This window comes from Eulemur rufifrons, chromosome 12, assembly GCF_041146395.1.
Source record: "Eulemur rufifrons isolate Redbay chromosome 12, OSU_ERuf_1, whole genome shotgun sequence".
NCBI classification, from domain to species: domain Eukaryota; kingdom Metazoa; phylum Chordata; class Mammalia; order Primates; family Lemuridae; genus Eulemur; species Eulemur rufifrons.
The window spans coordinates 5,345,363-5,366,074 of NC_090994.1; the positions used below are offsets into that span (position 1 = coordinate 5,345,363).

The following is a 20,712-nucleotide window of genomic DNA, read 5'->3' on the forward strand; positions in this document are numbered from 1 at the left end:
TCCCTTTGCGTTACTTGATGTTCTTAGTCTTGTGTCCCTGAACTAGAATATATAGTTCTTTACTTTCACTGGGGTAAAAAAAGCCAGAGCATAAAAATTACCATTTTAAGTATTTTAAAGTGCATGATCCAGCAGCATTAAGTACATTCAGATGGTCACACAAACCTCACCCCCGTCCATCCCTGAACTCGCTCATCTTCCCCCGCTGAAGCTTTGCGCCATCAGACGATTCCCTCCCCCGAGCCGTGGGAACCACTATTCTACTCTGCCTCTGAATGTGCTTACGCTGGGGCCCCCAAATAAGTGGAATCACACAGGATCTGTCCTTTTGTGTCTGGCTTATGTCACTTAGCATGATGCTCTCAAGGTTCATATTGTAGCATGTGTCAGAATTTCCTTCCTTTTTAAGACTCAGCACCATTCCGTTGTATGAATAGACCATATTTTTGTTTATCCATTCATTTGCTGATGAACATTTTGGGGTTGCTCCCACCTCGTGGCGATTATAGATAATGCTGCTTTGAACACGGGTGTACAAGCATCCCCTTGGCATCCTGCTTTGGTTATTTTGGGTCTATCCCCAGAATTGGAATTTCTGGGTCATATGGAAATTCTGTTCAATTTTTTGAGGAACCACCATACCATTTTACATTCTTCCACCAGCAAAGCACAAGGGTTCCAATTTCTTCAAATCCTCACCAATACTGGTTATTTTCTGGGGTGGTTTTTTTTTTTTTTTCCGTATAATACTGATTCAAACGGGTATGAAGTGGTATCTCCTTGTGGTTTTATTTTCATTTCCCTAATGAGTAGTGATGTCGAGCATCTTTTCAGGTGCTTATTGGCCGTTTGTATCTCTTCTTTAGAGGAATGTGTATTCAAATCTGTTGCCCGCTCTTTTGATTGGGGTGTTTGTATTTTTGTCAGTGAGTTGTCAGAGTTCTCTATGTATTCTGGGTATTAACCCCGCAAGAGAGAAATGATTAGGAGGCAAATTTCTCGAGGGCAGGAATCTATCTTAAGGTTCTTCTAATTCCCGTACAGCACTTGGTACATAGTAGAGGATCAAGAAACGGGCTCTGTGAAGCCCACAAAGTGTGGCAGGTCAGAGGCAGATTGAAACTAAGCTCGGAAAAAAGGAACACGAGAAGCATTTTCTAGGCAAGACCAAGACCTGTTACCCTAGGAGGGAGGCCTCCTGCTCCCAAAGCGTTGCCTGGGACGTGAAGAGCAGGGAACAGGGAGGCACTGATTCTTAGTCTTTATTAGGAAGAAGCCACAGAGGGTCCCAATCCCCAGACACCCGTGAGACAGACATGCTGCAGGTCAGGCTAGGGAGGGCACACAGCCAGGCCCACCTGGAAGGGGTGGTCCCAGGGCAGGTGGGCACTCACCTGAGCATCTGAAAGACCCTCACGAGTGAGAGAAAGCAGAGCCCAGGGCACACGACCTCTGGGCCCAAACACGTGCCGAGGGGCCCCCTTCCAATGAGGGCTGGAGAGGGGACCCCTGAAGCTACAGAGCCTGGGAATTTCACTTCCACACCCAGGCAGAACCCGCGAATGACCAAATCCCTGCTCTCCTGACAACGTACCAAGTCAGGGCTCCCCTTTCTCCTGGGAAAACAGGATATAGTGATCGCAGGCTTGGGGTTTGGGGTCTACCTCCAGCTGGGGGTGCTGTGAGGACAGAGGATGCGGGAGGAGGGGGCTGCGGGGGTCGGGAGGGGAGATCTGCTCCCCTGAGCGGGGGTGGGGGCGGCTGGCTTCCCGCCCGTGTTCAGTAGAACACCTTCTCCAGATACGAGTTCAGGAACATCCCGGTGGGGTCCAGCTTTTCTCGGATGGCGCAGAACTTCGGAAAGGCGGGATACATTTTCTCAAAGTCACCCCGGGTGCAGTTGTGCGCCTGTGGAAGCAACCAGACACCACGGGCCTCGTCCCCAGAGCTGGCGAGTCCGCAGGGCTGCACGCCGGGCACCACCGTGTGCAGGAGCCCGTGTGCGGGCGACACCCTTGCCTTGGGACACACACGCGCCATGTACAGACCCAGATAAAAAGGAGGGGCTTCCCAGACGGTGAAGAAGGCAGGTGGGAGCAGGCAGCACTGCACTCCCCAAGGCCACTGCCACCGGCTGCGTGACGCAGTGGAGGTGGCCCTGGCCCCGTGCCACTGCTCATCAGTAAGTCAGTCCTGCCACCCTGAGCGACCTTCACTTTCCTATCTGTTAAATGGGCTCAGGATGCCTGCCTTATCCTGCTCAGAGGGTTTCTATGGGAATCAAATAGAGTGAAAGATGAGGAATTTCTTTGAAAACTCCGAAGACATCGCAGTCCCTGGGCTGTTGGAACAAGAGCTCGGGCAGGGGAGGTGGTCTGGGAAGCAGGAGGTGGTCTGGGCTCAGCCTCTCCTGATCTGCAGGCCTGGAGGCCCAGGGGCAGGGAGCAGTGGCGCCCTCTGCTGGGGGCTGCATCACACAGCAGCTGTCAGCCTCTCCTGATCTGCAGGCCTGGAGGCCCAGGGGCAGGGAGCAGTGGCGCCCTCCGGTGGGGGCTGCGTCACACAGCAGCTGTCAGCCTCTCCTGATCTGCAGGCTTGGAGGCCGAGGGGCAGGGAGCAGTGGCACCCTCCAGTGGGGGCTGCGTCACACAGCAGCTGTCAGCCTCTCCTCATCTGCAGGCCTGGAGGCCCAGGGGCAGCGAGCAGTGGCGCCCTCGGGTGGGGGCTGCGTCACACAGCAGCTGTCAGCCTCTCCTGATCTGCAGGCCTGGAGGCCCAGGGGCAGGGAGCAGTGGCGCCCTCCGGTGGGGGCTGCGTCACACAGCAGCTGTCAGCCTCTCCTGATCTGCAGGCCTGGAGGCCCAGGGGCAGGGAGCAGTGGCGCCCTCGGGTGGGGGCTGCGTCACACAGCAGCTGTCAGCCTCTCCTGATCTGCAGGCCTGGAGGCCCAGGGGCAGGGAGCAGTGGCGCCCTCGGGTGGGGGCTGCGTCACACAGCAGCTGTCAGCCTCTCCTGATCTGCAGGCCTGGAGGCCAAGGGGCAGGGAGCAGTGGCACTCTCTGGTGGAGGCTGCGTCACACAGCAGCCTTCAGCCTCTCCTGATCTGCAGGCCTGGAGGCCCAGGGGCAGGGAGCAGTGGCGCCCTCGGGTGGGGGCTGCGTCACAGCAGCTGTCAGCCTCTCCTGATCTACAGGCCTGGAGGCCAAGGGGCAGGGAGCAGTGGCGCCCTCCGGTGGGGGCTGCGTCACACAGCAGCTGTCAGCCTCTCCTGATCTGCAGGCCTGGAGGCCCAGGGGCAGGGAGCAGTGGCGCCCTCCGGTGGGGGCTGCGTCACACAGCAGCTGTCAGCCTCTCCTGATCTGCAGGCCTGGAGGCCCAGGGGCAGGGAGCAGTGGCGCCCTCCGGTGGGGGCTGCGTCACACAGCAGCTGTCAGCCTCTCCTGATCTGCAGGCCTGGAGGCCCAGGGGCAGGGAGCAGTGGCGCCCTCCGGTGGGGGCTGCGTCACACAGCAGCTGTCAGCCTCTCCTGATCTGCAGGCCTGGAGGCCCAGGGGCAGGGAGCAGTGGCGCCCTCCGGTGGGGGCTGCGTCACACAGCAGCTGTCAGACTCTCCTCATCTGCAGGCCTGGAGGCCCAGGGGCAGGGAGCAGTGGCGCCCGCCGGTGGGGGCTGCGTCACACAGCAGCTGTCAGCCTCTCCTGATCTGCAGGCCTGGAGGCCCAGGGGCAGGGAGCAGTGGCGCCCTCGAGTGGGGGCTGCGTCACACAGCAGCTGTCAGACTCTCCTGATCTGCAGGCCTGGAGGCCGAGGGGCAGGGAGCAGTGGCGCCCTCCGGTGGGGGCTGCGTCACACAGCAGCTGTCAGCCTCTCCTGATCTGCAGGCTTGGAGGCCGAGGGGCAGGGAGCAGTGGCGCCCTCCGGTGGGGGCTGCGTCACACAGCAGCTGTCAGCCTCTCCTGATCTGCAGGCCTGGAGGCCCAGGGGCAGGGAGCAGTGGCGCCCTCTGGTGGGGGCTGCGTCACACAGCAGCTGTCAGCCTCTCCTGATCTACAGGCCTGGAGACCGAGGGGCAGGGAGCAGTGGCACCCTCTGGTGGGGGCTGCGTCACACAGCAGCTGTCAGCCTCTCCTGATTTGCAGGGCTGGAGGCCCAGGGGCAGGGAGCAGTGGCGCCCTCTGGTGGGGGCTGCATCACAGCAGCTGTCAGCCTCTCCTGATCTGCAGGCCTGGAGGCCGAGGGGCAGGGAGCAGTGGCGCCCTCTGGTGGGGGCTGCATCACAGCAGCTGTCAGCCTCTCCTGATCTGCAGGCCTGGAGGCCCAGGGGCAGGGAGCAGTGGCGCCCTCGGGTGGGGGCTGCGTCACACAGCAGCTGTCAGCCTCTCCTGATCTGCAGGCCTGGAGGCCCAGGGGCAGGGAGCAGTGGCGCCCTCCGGTGGGGGCTGCGTCACACAGCAGCTATCAGCCTCTCCTGATCTACAGGCCTGGAGACCGAGGGGCAGGGAGCAGTGGCGCCCTCGGGTGGGGGCTGCGTCACACAGCAGCTGTCAGACAGGGGTGGGGGCAAGTCCTACCTTGGCCCAGTGGGGCCTGCCGCCAACCTTCTTCATGATGGTCTCGTAGGCCACCCAGTAGTCCAGCCGCGGCACGTCCTTGCCGTAGGGCCTGGTTAGTGGGGAGAAGGAGGTGAGCCCTGCCCTGCCTGCGTCGCCCCTCCCATGGTCACGGGGCGCCTTCTCCAAGCAGCACCCAGCACTTGGCTGGGGACATGGGTGGGCCTTGCGTGGCTCTGTCCCCCAAGTTGACACAAAGGGCTTGTGCTCACTGCTCATCCTCAAAGGATTCTGAAAAAGTGTGTGAAAGTTACTGTGAGTTTTAATAATCTCAAAGAATCACATGCTACTTTAGATGTCTTTTTGACGAAGCCTTGGAATCTTATTCGATGCATAAAAGATGTGGCCGTGTGACCCACCTGGCAACCCCAGACAGACGCCAGGTCAGACCGACTGATGGAACAAGTCTGATTTCATTTTTAAAAATTCAAATAAACATATTAAGGTGCATCCCCACGGCAGCTGTCTCACTTCTGAATATGAATTCAGGGGTAGGGGAGGAGACAGACAGACGTGCAGATGTCTGTCTGGACAGACGAGTTCTGAGCCACACCGCAGCCGCCCCGCTGTGAAATGACTGCAGCCCCGTCAACGTGTCTTTCAGAAACTCCCGTCTGGCTCTGTTGGATTCCCCTCAGGAACGGGGCATCCTTCCATCGTCCTTTGGACCTCTTAGAAGTTTGGAGAAATGCAACGTGGCAAGACTCAGGATGCTGGGGAGGGGGGGTCTGTTTTCCTTGTGCAAAGTCAGGGAAGGGCTGTTAAGAATGGAAGGTGGGAAAGGCGAGGCGGGAGGAAGACACACCTTAGGCAAGAAGTTTTAGGAAAGAGCAACTTCTTAAACCACCCGTGTCTAGAAGCATCATCCCGGAGACCACTGCCGAACCGACTAGGAAAGAATACCACAGTCACGGACGTGGGTGACAGCACAGTGCCCCGCAGGGCTGGTTGGATGGGAAACGCGTCCACGTAGCACCTGGTGTCAGGTATGATCCTCCCTTCCACTGACCTTCAACCTGGCCCCGAGTCCTTCTCAACCCAGCACTCCAGGCCGTCAGAACCACCGACTCGGGTAGGCGCATGAGATAGACTGTATTTGCCATCTCATCATATCAGCTTCATACACGGTAGCTGTTCCTATTAATACTACCTATGAAGTCATACTGATTACTCCATTGACATGATACAGACTAGAAATGGTGCGTGCAGTAAGAGTCTACAGAGAGGAAGAGCTGTAGCAACTCAAAGGAGAGAGACACTGTCCCCTGCTGCCAGGATCAGCGAAGTCCCCCCAGAGAAGGTGACATTAGAACGGACATCAAAAGACTAGAGAAGGAGAGGGGTCCTTTTAAATTGGAGGGGATGCTCCCCGCCCCACGCCCGCCCCTCCATGGGCCGTCACCTGTACATGATGATGTTCATGTAGCAGCTGTCCCGCTGGAAGCAGGGGCTCAGCAGGATGTCGTCCCCCCGGGTGAAGCGCACCTCCACGGGGAAGTGGGCCACCACCTTGGGGTGGGCTTCCAGCATGGTCTTCAGCTCCAGCAGGGCCTCCTTGGTCTTCTCTCTGCACCCAGCCCCGGGGACAGAATCCAGACCTCAGGGCGGGGAGGGACCGCCAGGAGCCCTCCCCCAGGCTCTGCATGGCTCCCAGCCTCCTGCTGTCTGTCTGAGCCTGCCTTGGGTACACCAGGGACACCCCCAGATCTCTGGCCACAGTTGTCTCAGGTCCCTTGGTGTCCTCCTCTTCAGACAGAGTGAAGTCCCTCTGACTCTAATACTCTGAACTGTCTAATATTCCCACGTGGGGGGTCAGTGGGCCAAGCCCTTGAACCCAGTAACAGAGGCTTCCCCTGAGCCCCAGGCACCCCTCCTTCCCTGGAGAAAGGGACGAGGGAGAAGTTAGAAAGCCTCAGAGGTTGGCAGCTCCCAGCACACGGGGTGGGCTCTGCTAGCTGAGGGACAGGAAGCAGGGGTGGCCTTTCAGACAGACAAGCTGGCCAGGGAGCCCTGCGCTCCAAACCCGAACCTGCCACCGCCCTGCCTCACGGCTGGACGGGGCAGGAGGGAGAGGGAGGGACTGTGTGGCTGGTTCTCCCCACGGGGCAGAGAGTTGGGGTCCCAGGGGCACTGGGAGAGGACGCAGAGCCAGTGTCCACCCACAGACAGGGGACGGGACTCCGGGCCTGGCGCTGTGCCCGCTAGGGCCGTGGTGAGGACGGCGTCCCAGGGAGGGAGGGCCCTAGGAAACCCACCGCCGCCGGCCGCGGGGCAAAGCCTACCTAGGGATGGCCCAGTCCTGCACGTGCTGCTTGAAGCGGCACTCGTAGGTGAACACCTTGTGGCTTAGGTCGCTGTGCTCCCTCTTGCCGTTGAACAGCAGCCAGAAGAAAAAGCGATTGATCCAGCCCACGAGGCACGGCAGGAAGGTGCTGCAGGGGACAGGGCGGAGGAGGGTGTCAGGGCTGGGAGGGGCGCTGCATGATAACCCTGATACCCGGCATTTATGGAGCACCGGCTGCATGACAGGTGCTGAGCTGAACTCTTTACAAACCAGGGCCTTGTTCTCAATACACTCTGCCGCTTGGCTGCCCTTGGTCGCTTCGCTACAGCTGGAAATGCCTCCCGGCCATGTGAACATTGCTCTATGGCAGCGGTCCCCAACCTTTTTGTCACCAGGGACCAGTTTCAAGGAAGACAGTTTTTCTATGGACTGGGGTGGGGGGAGGATGGTTTCGGACCGATTCTCATAAGGCCCGCGCAGCCCGAGTGCTGCTGTGGACACTCACTCGTCGTCATGGTTATCAAAATTTACATACACGTGCACACACACACACACACGTTCTTTTTTTCTCTCTCTATAAAAGGACTAACTGTTCACTGTAGACGTGTTAAAAGCCGAGAAAGCAGCCAGCACTGTCACTGCGGTGCAGCGCCAGACCCGGCACCTACGTCTGCATTCGATGGACGGCGTCACTACGGCATCGATTCTGGCTGGGTCTGCCCCACGCCCCGAAGCCCCGACTCCCCGTCAAGCTCAGGGACGCAGAACCAGTCAGGGAGGTGAGCGACGCAAGATTGTGTCCTTGAGCCCTTGAGCGTGCGGGAGCGTGCGGGGTCCTCTGCGTATTAAGGGCGGAGAGCCTCGTGAGCAGAGGGGCCAAAGGCAGCCTCGGGGAAGGCGGGCTCAGATCAGCAGCCACGAACTCCCTGGGGCAGGGGACAGAGGGGCAAGGCCCGGGGACGGCTGAGAGGGGGCCCGTCCAGCCATCCCGTCCGTGAACTCGGCTCCTGCCAGCTCTGGGCTCCGAGACAGTGAGCTGCCCACGAGGCCAGAGGGCCAAACGCTTCCCAGGGTCCCGCTGAGCCGAGCTGGCGCCAATCACTCTCGGGTCTTCTGGAGCCACTGACAACTCTCCTGACGTGGCTCCGTCTGGCTCTGGGGCGCTCTGGGCTTGGTTCAAGTGCGAATGGGCCGGCTGCTTCACCCGTGGGCCCCTTGCTGCGGACTCACTGGCAAGGCCGTTCTCCCCTCTCCCTGCCCACAGGTCTGTCTGCTGCCCCATCCCCGCCACCTCACTGTCTGCCATACATCCGTCCCAGCTGCTCAGAGCACCTCGCACCGGCTTACAGATGACTCCAGACGGTCAGGGCCTTGCACAGGGCGTGATGAGCCTTAGTTTGCTGTAGCTCGAAGGGAGGGAAGTGACGTCTAGTGAACCCCCTTTTTGAGGCCCTGACATTGAGTCCTTCCCACAGCCCAGTAGTTGCTACAAGCTCTACTTTATATATATGTATATGGGTAAACCACAGCTCAGAGAGGCTGAGCTATTTACCCAGAGTCACACAGCAGGCGAGTGAAGGGGCAAGGATCAGAGTCCAGGTCCACTTGGATCCGCAGCCTGGGCACAGTCCACTGTCCCAAGCTGCCCGGGTTTCCTGGCACTCAGGGCTGGGCACATGCCAGGTGCATGTAGACAGGGGGTACTTGTCCCTCTGAAGGCAGATGCCTCTGGTGTCCCAGGCCAGGCTGGACACGGTGGGGCTTCCACGGGCTCCAGGGCACAGGGTGGTTCCAACCACAGGCATGAGCACCGACCTGGCCCTGGGTCACCCTTCCGAGACCCGTGCCCGACAGAGAGCTGGCCCTCCCTCCTGGCCACCCCAGGCCGCCCTCAGCACTGTCACTACCGGCCGGCCACTGCGAGCTCCGCAAGGATAGGGACTGAGTATTTTGTTTGGCATTTCTTCCACAAGTACCTCCCAGCCTCCTCTAGGTGCAGGGACCCTTAGGGGCGCTGGGATGGAGTGTAAGGGGACAGACAGGTCCCCGCCCTCAGCGGTACAGTCTTGGGGCAAGCAGCCAGCACCCCGCCAATCACCAGATCCACGCTTAACGTGTTCACTCCCGCGCCCTCGGGGACACAGCTCAGTGGCCGTCTGGAGCTGCAGGGACAGGGCCGGGTGGACAGAGCTCCCTGATGCTCCTGAGCCAGAGCCACATAAGCTCAGCTCAGAGGCCCTGGACCTCGCTCGGGGCTTCCGGCCGCAGGCGGCAGCTGTGATTTAGAGTCCAGTTCATCTGGACGCTGCCGGGGCTCGGGCTGGGCAGACACTCGCACATAAAGCTGTCAGCTGCTGTGACGGAAGCCGAGCCCCGGGGAGAAAGCCGACGGGGCACTTTCCACTCGCACCAAATCCATCACCGGATGGAGCGACGGCCTCAGGCTGGGCTCCCTCCGGCTCCTTGGCCCTCGCCTGCCCCGATCCAACAAGTCGCTTCCTGCGTTTCACTTTCTAGCACCTTCCAGGCAGTTTGTCCTCTTTGTGGGTCCAAACACACACGGAGCAGCCGGTGCAGCACCTGCACTGCAAGAGGCACTCGGCACACCCAACCCTTTGCTGCTAACGGGGGCTGCTGCCACGCACAGGGGCGTGACGGTCAGGGGATGTGGCCTGAGCTGACATCAGAAAAGAAATTACAAAGTGTGTGATCTGGCCGGAGCTGCAGCAAGCACCTCCCCCAGCCTTCCCCACGGAACACACTGTGGCGCTCAGAGAATTCCAGGGACGCCCAGGGTGGGGCCAGGCTGGGGTGTGAGCTAACGTTCCCGCGGCAGGTCAAGAGCAGCCAAGGCACTTCCGGAAAAGAACAGGGTAGGTGGCCGGGCGCGGTGGCTCACGCCTGTAATCCTAGCACTCTGGGAGGCCGAGGCGGGAGGATCGCTTGAGCTCAGGAGTTTGAGATCAGCCTGAGCAAGAGTGAGACTCCCATCTCTACTAAAAATAGAAAAAATTAGCTGGACAACTAAAAATAGAAATCATTAGCCAGGCATGGTGGCGCATGCCTGTAGTCCCAGCTACTCAGGAGGCTGAGGCAGGAGGATCGCTTGAGCCCAGGAGTTTGAGGTTGCTGTGAGCTAGGCTGACGCCACGGCACTCTAGCCTGGGCAACAGAGTGAGACTCTGTCTCAAAAAAAAAAAAAAAATAAGACAGAGAACACGTCCCGCAGTCCTCAGGAACCTTCACAGCAACATTGTTTGTAATAGCAAAAAAAAAAAAAGAAAGCAAAACCCTGAAATATCCCAAACTTCCACCAAGAAGAATATGCATAAATACACTGTGTTAAATATATACAGTGAAAAATAAATAGAGCTACACATATCAACATGAATAAATCTCACTAACAAAGCTGAACAAAAAAATCTGTTATTTCAGGACTCATAAAACTACACTGTGAAGTCCAGGGTGGTGGTTCCCCTGCGGGGCAGACACTGTGATCTCAGAGTTCCACGAAGGCGCCGCTTGTGCTATGAATGGTATTGTTTTGTTTCTTAAGCAGGTGGTGAGCACACAGGTGCCCGTTATATTACTCTTTATAACTTAAATATATATTGCTTGTATTATCTTACACGGATGAAATTCTTAGAAGCTGCCATTCTACGTCTTGGCTAGAAACAAAGTCACCACTCAAGGTCCCAAAACACCTTCTCCATCACTCAAAGTCACCTGTCTAGGGTCAAAACCACAGTCCTGGAGCCAGGAGACAGACTCCGTGTGCGGCACAGGCGTGATTATCCCCACGGGCCGCATCCTCAGCCGCACGGGGCAGACGCCTGGAGCGGTACCTTGGCTTTCCTACCTGATCCACAGCAGGAACTCCAGCAAATAGAATCCCACGGCGTAGTCCCAAAACCAGTTGGCCGAAGAAGACGGGGGCTGGGAAGCAGAATTTGTCATCAGTTGGGGGCCAGAGCTGAGCTGCCTTCCCACCATGCATCGGCGTGTCCCATGTGTGTCCCGTGTGTGTCCCGTGAGTGTCCCGTGAGCGGGAGCTGTGTCCCAGCTCTGTGGCCGGGCGGGGGAAGGTGGGTGACCCACCCAGCAGGACAATTGAAAGCCTCACGTCTTGGTGGCAGAGCTGATTCCCACCCCCACCCCCTTTCATTTCATGCTTTTACATTTATTTATGTATTTTTTTATTTTGCACAAGAAAAAGGCGTGCCCCTGTTCCTCCCCTCGAGAGCCCACAAGCCAGGTGTCCCGCGATCACCCTTTGCGAACCCCACACCGGCCCCCTCTGTGCAGCAGGTGTCGCGGCCTTTGTCTGACTCGCCCCGGCAACATTCGCTCCACGTGCCGCTCTGCCTGCTCCTGCTGGGAGGCAGCCTGTTTGCTAAGGACGCGCGGGAGACAAAACTATCCGTCTCTTCCACTGTGCAGTTGGAGGAGGGAAGTGGGGTGTTGGGGAGGTGGGGTGTGGGGCGGTTTCTGGGGTCTGGGCCAGGCATCCGGGACTCTAATCTACGCTCCTGTCCTGCCTGCCCTTCTGTCCTCTGCTTCCCTCCCCCATATCCAGGCTGTCCCTTGGCCACACCCCGGCTTGTCCCCACTGCAGACACACTGGACCCCACTCTGCCCACCTTCCTTCCTTCTCCCACCCTGGGGCCTTGCTGCGTCCCCCTGCACTCAGTGACGCTCCCCTTGTGTCTTGCTGCCACCCCGCTGACCATCACGATGACCACAAGTGCCAGCCACTCTGGGAGTGGACGGCTGTGTGGCCTGCAGGCTGTGGGTGAGGACGGGGACGGCACGTGCCAGTCACAGGCAGCCACCCGCCCCGGGCCACCGGGTGGGGACGGGCGCCGCCGCGGCTACCTTGCTGGTGTGGTCCTGGTAGATGACGCTGACGTTCTCGCTGTGCGGGAACCAGAGGAAGCGGAAGTACTCGGATTTCTTCAGGTGGCTGTCCAGGTTGTCGAGGACCTGAGCCCCGCAGGAGGGAAGGGCAGAAACTGCTGTCAGCGGAGGGTGGCCCCCTCGTCAAGTTCTGGGTGGTGGGGAGCGCGGCACCCGTACCTCTTTCAGAGTCGAGGGGAAGGACGTCTCCTGCAGGTGGAACTGGGGCACGCACTGCAGGGTGACGGTGAGGATGACCCCAAGGCACCCCAGGTGCACCCGCGCGGCCTGGAACACCTCCGCGTTGCTGGACTCGGAGCACTCCAGGATGGTTCCGCCGGCCGTCAGCAGGGTCAGTGCCACCACCTGCCCGTGGGGGAAGAGCCACACTTCAGAGCCAGCCCCCTCCCCGGCCATTGCCCTCACTTCCCCGTTTGTCCTCGAGACAGAGGCCAGCTGTCATAGGCTCCCAGGAGACCACCGTTATCCGATGACAGGGGACCTCCCAGCCGGGCTAGTGTCACAACCCGAGGAAGTCTCAGTCTCAGTCTGGAGGGAGAAAGGGGAGCTGGGGGAAGGGAGGCCATGTCCAGGAGGGCCCAGCACCGCGTGAGGTTACAAGGGCCCCGCTGGCTTGTCCTCCCTGGGCCTTCCTCTGCCAGGGGGCGCTGACAGGAGACCAGGCTGCGAAGAGCCAGGAGCTCCTGGGTCAAGGTGCCTGAAGGCAAAGTGAGGATGTGTGTGCACCTGGGGGTGGGCCACCCCACAGTCCCCACACAGCGGGGACCCCGGGTCCCCCACGCTACTCTCTGCCTGCTGCTCCTCCTGGGTGGTATGTCAGCCAAGCTGTCCCTCCCCCCATCCAGGGACCTGCTCACTCGAGGACCTAGATTCCCCTACTCGGCCACACCCAACCAGGAGCCTTTGGGTTCCTGCCAAGACCAGGACGCTCAGCTGGAAACTGACAACTTCCCCGTCTTTGCCCTTGGACCCGTCTCCGGAGGAAACCTCTTCCATCGCTGCCTGAGCTCTCCACACTCCAGCACCTGCTAATTTGGATGGGAATTGCTTTTGACACGCGTGGTTGGTGGCCGGTGCTCAGGGTGAGAGAACAGATAGAGCTGAACCAATTCCGATTAGCAGCGAGCACAGAGCAGAGAGAAACGGGCAGAAACGGGGCACGGTGGCCTCTGCGTGCTGAGGGCGTCAGAACGAGTTTTCCAGTGATTTTGTCTGAGATCCAGAGCAGCGACTGAGAGCTGGCTGGGGAACACTTCAGCGGGACCCCGTAGAGGGGGGACACTATCTGCTTGCTGGGTGTGACCTGGCGCAGGTTTACAGACAAGCCTGTTTCCTTGTTTGTAAATGGGGAGAGCAGTGACGATGGTCTCAGTCATCAGTACGTCTTGAGGGCATTTGGATCTGTGGCCGCCCAGAATGACTCTCGTCCTCTGCTGATCATTTGGTAGAAATCGTGGCAACCAATCTGACATCAGCCCCGGACGGTGAACTAGGACTGGGGCCAAATCTTGGGAAGAGGGGTGGCTCTCATGTCGTTTCCCACCCACAGTGACCACTGGACTCTCCTGGGCAGTGGACCCGGCTTCGAGGAGGAGATGACAATGTCCTTGGAGCTCCGGAAATCAGGACCCACAGGTCGCTCTGTGCCTTGCTGCAGGGGCTCTTACCACGGGAGGGCTCAGGAATGCTCGACGTGAGTGGCCTCAATGCCCCCCTTCCCTGGCTGCATCCCCTCAGGACACCCCCTCTTGCCTAGTGGTTCTGTAAGGCTTTGTGGTGAAAGGGGGAGGAGGAGGAGGAGGAGTAACCAGCCAGCGCACATGACGTGGGCGAGAGAGCAGAGAGTTTCGAGGAGTCGTCATTGAGAATGATGTTTGCCTTCACCGAGTTCAAGAAATACAAATAAAAAACCAAAGTGCCCCCCTTAGAAACTGCCTTCGGGACGTCTCCTTTTGGTGTCAGTGCTGCTCTGAGCCTGGACCCCATGGCACCTGGCGCCCAATGCTTGCGTGTCACCTGTCTCCATCAGAGCCACCGCAGGAGGCAGAGCCATCGCTCGAATTGTCAGTCCAGAGGCAACTTAGGTGACCCCTGCAGTCCAAGCCCAACGCTGAGGTTTCACCATAGCACAGAGCGTGGGCTCTGGAAAAGGCCTTGTCTTACAAGCAACATCCATCACAAGCATGCATTAAGCACTAACTGTGTACGCTCTTCTAAGCACCCCACACGCATCGCTACCAGGAGCAGCCCTGTTTTCCAGGTGAGAAAACCGAGGGAGCCAGAGATAGGGACTCGCCCCAGGTTCCGCAGACACCAGTGGTGGAGCCGAGATCCAAAACCCAAGCCCAGCACGTAGGCCCTGATGCTCCGGTGGCCAGAGGCCACGTGTCCCCAACACAAATGGGCTCATGCAGGGGAGAGAAAAGATGGCGCGGGCTGTGGACCGCTATGCCAGCATGGGGTCCCACCCAAGCCTGACAGGTGAGCAGCCTGCTCGGGACCCAGTGATCGTGGGGCCAGGTTTTGAACCCAGGTCTGAGTCCCAAACCTGTGCCCTTAGCCAGTTCCCCAGCCTGGACTCTCATGAGGTGTAAGAAACATCCAGCAGGGATCCCAGGCCCACGTGCTCCTGTCCCGGCCCCTCCCCCCATGGCAAACCTGGACAGCCCGTCCCCTGCCCGGCTCTGACCTCTCGGTGGTGACGGCACCCCTCCCCTGCCCACCCCTTCCCGCGTGGCAGCTGTGAGGCTGCTGAGGGGTGCAGGTGGGAGGGCACCGAGCCGCACGAGGGCCCCCTCGTCATGCGTCTGTGGAGCTGGGTGAGGTTTGGCGAGGGCAGTGACGTAGCTGGAAGGCACCTGATGAGTCTCCGCCGAAGGGGGAGACCTGGGGTGCTCTGAGGCCCGCGGAGCAAGCAAGCAGGCAGACTCACCTGGGTGGCCAGGATGCCGTGCTGGATCCCCGTGTTGTGCGTTCCAGACCCGATGACGCCACCTGCGGTCACGTCTGACACTGCGCCCAGGCTGGGCTCGGCAGGGGCAGCAAGAGGGACACAAGAGACCAGTTAGGCTTCCTGGGAGACAGGCACACGTGTGTGAGGGCTGAGCAGAGGGGCTTCCTCTCCTGCCTGGGTCCTTGTTCCAAATCTCCACGACTTAGCTCCTGGGACGTGGCCGACCCTTCTTCACTCTGGGCCTGCAGTTTCCTTGTCTCCGTGGGCGTCGGATGGGCCAGTTGGGGACCTGCTTCGGTCTGAAGGGAGGCTGCCTGCCCTGACGCTGGGGGTCTCCATGGCCTGAAACACCCTTTCCTCCGCCCTCTGAGAACATCCTCACCGACCAAAGACCAAAACGCTCCCGCCAAGACTTCTCCGTACCCAGCCTGGCAAGCCACATCCCCGGGAAACTGACCTAGTCCCAACTACACAAATGAACGTCCCAGAAAGGTTTGAGGAGATGAGGGCCTCCCTGAGCCGTGAGGGTCACCTCTCCTGCTTAGAGACCTTCAGGGGCTCCCCAGGGCCTGCAGGATAGAGGCCTCATGTCCCAGCCTGGAGTTCCAGGCCCTGGAACGAGTAAGAGGAGGACCCTGTGTGCACGGGACCCCCAAGGGGAGCAGCACACCCTCCACAGAGGGTGGGGAGGTCTGGGTTTTATTCGTCTCTGCCTCCCCAGGGCCCAAACGAGGCCTGCATATGGTAGACACTCCGTGAGTGTCTGGGCAGCTGTGAGCCTTACAGAGGCTGGAACAGATGGTTTCTGGAGTATAAAAGAATCGTGTTCCTCGGGGCGTGCGGCCAGAAAGCTGGGGTGGGCAGACCAACCCCACCCGAAGACCAACCACAGGCTTCCCTGGGCGTGATTTCCACTGTTCAAAACACCTGTCACCCGTTTCCAATGGCTGAAATCCCACAGTGAGAGATTCACTCCTTTGGCTGCGTTTGATGCCTCTTGCAAAGGAAATCCCCTGCTATTACACCTGAGCAGTCACTGACACCACGTCTGGATGGAGGGACAGGTGCAGCCACAGATAGGGGCATCAGGAAGCCCTGTGGCTCGGGCTCCTGCTCTTTTGTTGTTCCGAGGGCTTAGTTTGCATATCCCTGTGTTTGGATCCCTGGAGTTGTTTGTTGCAAGTTTTCAGAAAGACTTAAACTATGATAGTCCCAAGTTCAAGACTATTATTTAATGCTTGCTCCCTTCTGTTCCACACAGCAGCCCCTTGAACCCCTGGCGTATGGGGAGACAGGCTCCCCGAGGGGGAAGAGTGGGAGGCCAGGGACAGGGGTGCACCCTGGGATGTGCCTCTCTCTGGCTGCTGCCAAGTCCCAAGTGTCGGGCCGGGCCAGGGCAGGGTGTGGCAGAGAGCCCTGGCCACCCACGAGTCGGGGAGGGGCTCTTACTTGGACAGGGCCAGGCCGTGCTTGTCCAGCTGTGGGTGCAGGTCAGCCAGGAGGATGCCAGCCTCCACCGTCACCTGCTTCTTCTCCTTGTCCACCTGCAAGAGACCAGCCAGGCTGGGAGGAGCCAGGACATCGCCCAGCCCAGACCCCTGCCGCCGGGTGCCTTGGGAGGCGAGTGGGTCTATTTCAGCCTGGGCTTGGCTGGAGACACCTGCCCTGCAGGAGCCCGAGAACGCTGAGGCTTTGGGAATATTCTTCGTAAAGCTTCTGTTCACAGGTGAAGGAAATGAGGCCACACCTGTGCCCCCACCCTGGGAAGGTGGGATTGCTTTGTGCAATATGCAAAGGCACCAACAGAAGAGGGCCCACTTCTGTAGGGAGCTCAAATTCCCTACTTGTTCTCACCCTGGGGGGACCCAGGCAGAGACTGAGAACTGGGGAGGGGGGCACATAATGTCTGTTTGGTGCCTGCCAGGCCGGCAAGGGCGCTGTGTCTCGAGATCCCCACGGCAGCCCTGGGCGGCAGGAACAGGGAGAGGACTGAGATCTGGGACTTGATGTCACTTGCCCAGGGTCACACAGACATCAGTGGCAGAACTGAGATGAGAATCCGCATCTGTCAGACTCCAAAGTGCAAGCTCGTCCGTCCCCGCTGACCCGGAGCGGAGAGCTCGGTCACATCAATTGGAGCTCGGTCACATCAATTAGAGCCCCATCCTCACTAATTAGCAATCAGAGTTCGTTACTGCCATGACTGATGTCGTGGCCGAATGTTTTCTAAGAGGTGGAGACCGTCAGCCTGAGCAAATAAGGAAATAGTGGAGAGAATCCTAGAACCTGGCCAGCAGGGCTGGGGGAAGGAGGGGTTATCTGGCACAAATTACAGCTGAGGGGAGCTGGTCCCAGCAGGTGAGAAGGGGAGTCCTAACATGCAGCACACCTGTCCCACACCCTGACTCGCTGGCAGGTGCTGGCTGAATTGCATGGACAGTGCCCCAGCACGGAGCTGGCATCAGTCCTGAGTCTGTACCTAGCTCTGCCACTGATCGGCTGTGTGGCCCCAGGCAAGTCAATCACCCTCTCTGATCTTTAGTTTCTCTATCTGTAAAACTAGCTGAGTGCCACTTTGGACCCTTCTGGATTTGTCATTGTGAATCTATTTTGGGGGCCAACTTACTGCTTCTGTTCTTGAGAAGGGGAGGGGAAGTTCTGGCAAGACAGGAGGGTGGACATCCTCTCTGTGGCCTCAGGGGGCTGGGCAGACCCGACAGGAGGCCTGAGCAAGCCCAGGGAGGGATTGGGTGAGGGGTACTCAGGGGCGGGTCGGGAATTGGGGTGTCACTCTGGGGACTCAGGGCAGGTGGCGGGGACGGGGAGCCAAGGCTCCAAGTACCTGGAGGACCCGGTTCATCTTGCCCATGTGGATCATGAAGCCGTCGGTGCAGGCGATGTCCGAGGGGGAGTGGCCACCGCCCACCACCTTCACCCGCTTGTTCTGCTGCCTGGCCAGGGCCAGCACCTGCCAGGACAGAGCTCCCGTCAGGCCTTTCTCTGAGGCAGCCAGAGTGCAATGGCTGGGCCTGGCCTGCAGGGGGTGCGAGCGGCCCAGGCGATGCACCCCAGGCCTCCCAGGCCCCTGCTTGGCTCCAGGCTGTGGTGCCGGCCACCTCAGGGAAGAGGGGCAGAAAGAAGGGTCACGAAGTGAGCTGGGCTGGAGAAGTAAGAAACCCTCCTAAAGTTCCAGGCTTCGGTCTACTCTCCCCAAGGCAGCCTGGGGCTTCCCTAAAGGCAAACCCAATTGCATTCTTAGCCAGTGCATAGCCTCCCTGGTGCACGGCCTTCCAGGAGCACGACCTTCCAGGTGCACAGCCTTCCAGTGGCATCCTGGCTTAGGACAAGATCTAGGCTCCTTATCTCTGCCTACGAGATCCTCCGGTCAGCCTCCCACTGTCCTTGAGGGCAGGGACAGTGGCTGAATTGGACTTTGTAAGGACACGGTGGAGAAGAGAGCGTGGGTTCACACCCTTATGAGGGAGAGAGTCAAAAGCAAGGAAATGTTCCAGCTGACAACATAATTGCCAGGTAGAAATATGCGATGAAGGAGACGGCAAGGAGCCGAGACAGGAGGTTTCGGATAAGGAGGGCTCTTCTGAAGAGCAGTTGACCCTGAGACCTGAAGGCAGCTCGTCATGCGAAAAGCGCAGGGCCGGGCACTCCAGGCAGAGGGGACAGCAAGTGCAAAGGCCCTGAGGTGGGACTGAGCCCGCTTTGTTTGGGGGTGGGCAGAGGGCCAGGGAGGGAGGCACCTTCGGGAGGCTGGAGACACAGGCCCAGATGATGCAACCTCAGGAGTCAAGTTCGGGTTTTATTCCAAAAACAACAAAATGCCTCTGAAGGGCTCTAAGCAGGGAAGCAAGCCAAGCCCCCTTACGTTAAAATTGCTTTTACTGACTGTGGAAAGTGCATTCGAGGGAGGCAAGATTAGAAGCGGGGAGACCCGGGCGGAAGCCCTCCCGGGTCACAGTGGACGAGGAGCGGAGGGTGGCCTGGGCCCAGATCGTGCTGCAGAGAAGGTGCTGGATGCTGGAAACATCCGAGGTAGAACTGCGGACGTGAGACCAGGGTGAAGGGGGGCCCATGACCGACTTCCTGCCTTTTGATTTAAGCAACCGTGTCGTGTACCGTGTACAGAGACAGGCAGCACCGAGACGGGACAGACTGCAGGCAAAGCAAAGGCAAAAACGTAGTCTGGGGCATTTGAGTGTGTGACGGCTTGGAGTCAGACAACGAGAGAAGTCATATGTGAGTCTGCAGCTCAGAGACGAGGCCTGGGCTGGGAACACAGACCTGGTGGTTGTTACCACCGTGCTGTGCAGACTGAGGGGACACAGGACATTGTAAGGTGGCTGCAGCGTGGAGCTGTGGCAGGTGAGAGAGGGGGCAGGAGTCCTGGGTGTAGCCGATGTCATCGAGCTGTCACCTGGCCAGCAGTTCTGGGTGGGGGTATGACCTTAGCCCAGGAAGTCCCATGTCCCAGCCTCCTCTCTGGGTCCCAGGGTTGTGGCTTCCAGGGCCAGGCCATTCCAGGCTTCGTGCCAAGACAGACACTCACCTCTCTGATCTCCTCCACGGACGTGGGCTGATAGTACATCTCTGGGCAGCAGCCATAGGTCCTCGCCCAGTTTTCAAACTTGACCCCTTTGTACCCGTGCACCTGTGCCAGGCAAAACACCAGGTCTTAGCAGATAAGCAGGGGTGGGCTGCCCCGACCCCATCGACTGTCCCCTGACCACCCCCGACCCCACCATGGCAGGGACGGGAGGCCGAGGCTGCAGCACGGAGCCCAGGCTCTTCTCTGACCTAATCATCTCCGGGGCCATGGGGACAGTTAAAGGTGGCTCTGCAGAGGCCTCCTGCTACAATCTCCCTTGACCCCGCATGGTGAGATGGGCGGGCTGCGAGGAGAATTCTGCCCATTCTTAGCCGAAGGGGTCTAGTGAGGAGCCCGAGAAAGCAGGACTCGGGCTCCGCCGCTGCTCCTGGGCCCTGTGCTGCGGCCGGCGGACGGTGTGCTCGGCTGAAGGGGCGGTCAGGACGGCGCTGCGTGAGCCGGCCCCGGCCCGGCCTGCGGCTTTCCCAGAAGGCTCAGCAGTGCCATCCCCTGTCCTCTAGCCCACAGCTGTGGCGTCCTGGAGACCAGACTCCTGCTTGTTGGGCACCAGCTGTGTTGCTGGCAGTGTGCTGGGATCCTCCTCCTTCTTGTAGACTTTACCGTCAGGCCGTGAATAGGGAATATTACTCCCCTTTTCAGGAGCAGAAACCGAGGCCCAGAGAGTGAAGTCACTTCCCCAAGCTCACACAGCAACCGAGTGAAGGTGCTGGAGTCCAACCCAGGCCCATGCCTCCCCAACACCCCAGGACCTCCCCGGAGCCTCAAGTGCAATTCAAGAAGTTCCAGATTTGGCCTCATTTTGCCCTCCCACACCCGGCTCACAGGGGCAGCCTGGACACAGCGTGGCTGGACCAACCGGCTGCACTATGGGCGCCTACCATGGCTCCAGTGGTTGATGGCTCTCTGGGCAGCAGGCACAGAGGTGCAGCGACCTTGGTGCTGGGCTGGCTTGGTTGAGTCTGCAGCTGCTGCGGCCAAGGGGCTTTGGGGCCCGCAAAAGCGGATCAAAACAGTTTTGGGACAGGCTCCACCCAGCAGGGCTAAGGGTTAACCAACAACAGGTCACGCCTGCGCCTGCCCTGGGGCCCCTCTCAGGCCAGAAGGTGGGAGGGGGCAGGGTTTCCCCAGCGGCTGCTGCAAAACCTGGAAGCTGCCGAGCTCTGACCCCACCCTAGGGATTCTGGAGCCAAAGACACCCCCAGCCTCCAAACTGGGTCCTTGACGCCATAGGTCAGGGGAGGCTGTGATGTGGGGGCATCTACATGTGGGGGCCGCCGCAGTGCCCTGGCCAGGAGGAGGTGGCACGTGCAGACTGTGCCACCAGAGT

General features: G+C 59.5%; 1 protein-coding gene across 1 annotated transcript; it reads right to left on the bottom strand.

Moving 5' to 3' along the window:
* Window positions 1–755: 755 nt before the first annotated feature.
* On the bottom strand, window positions 756–20,376 carry LOC138393592 (L-gulonolactone oxidase). The gene is made up of 12 exons (XM_069484828.1): window positions 20,264–20,376; window positions 19,326–19,427; window positions 17,607–17,732; window positions 16,214–16,308; window positions 14,744–14,834; window positions 11,971–12,156; window positions 11,770–11,877; window positions 10,754–10,830; window positions 6,893–7,042; window positions 6,013–6,177; window positions 4,572–4,662; window positions 756–1,908 (listed from the first exon to the last, which is right to left on the bottom strand). The coding sequence occupies exons 1-12, from the start codon at window positions 20,264–20,266 to the stop codon at window positions 1,780–1,782; spliced, it is 1,323 nt and encodes a 440-aa protein (XP_069340929.1). The 5' UTR covers window positions 20,267–20,376; the 3' UTR covers window positions 756–1,779.
* Window positions 20,377–20,712: the final 336 nt, after the last annotated feature.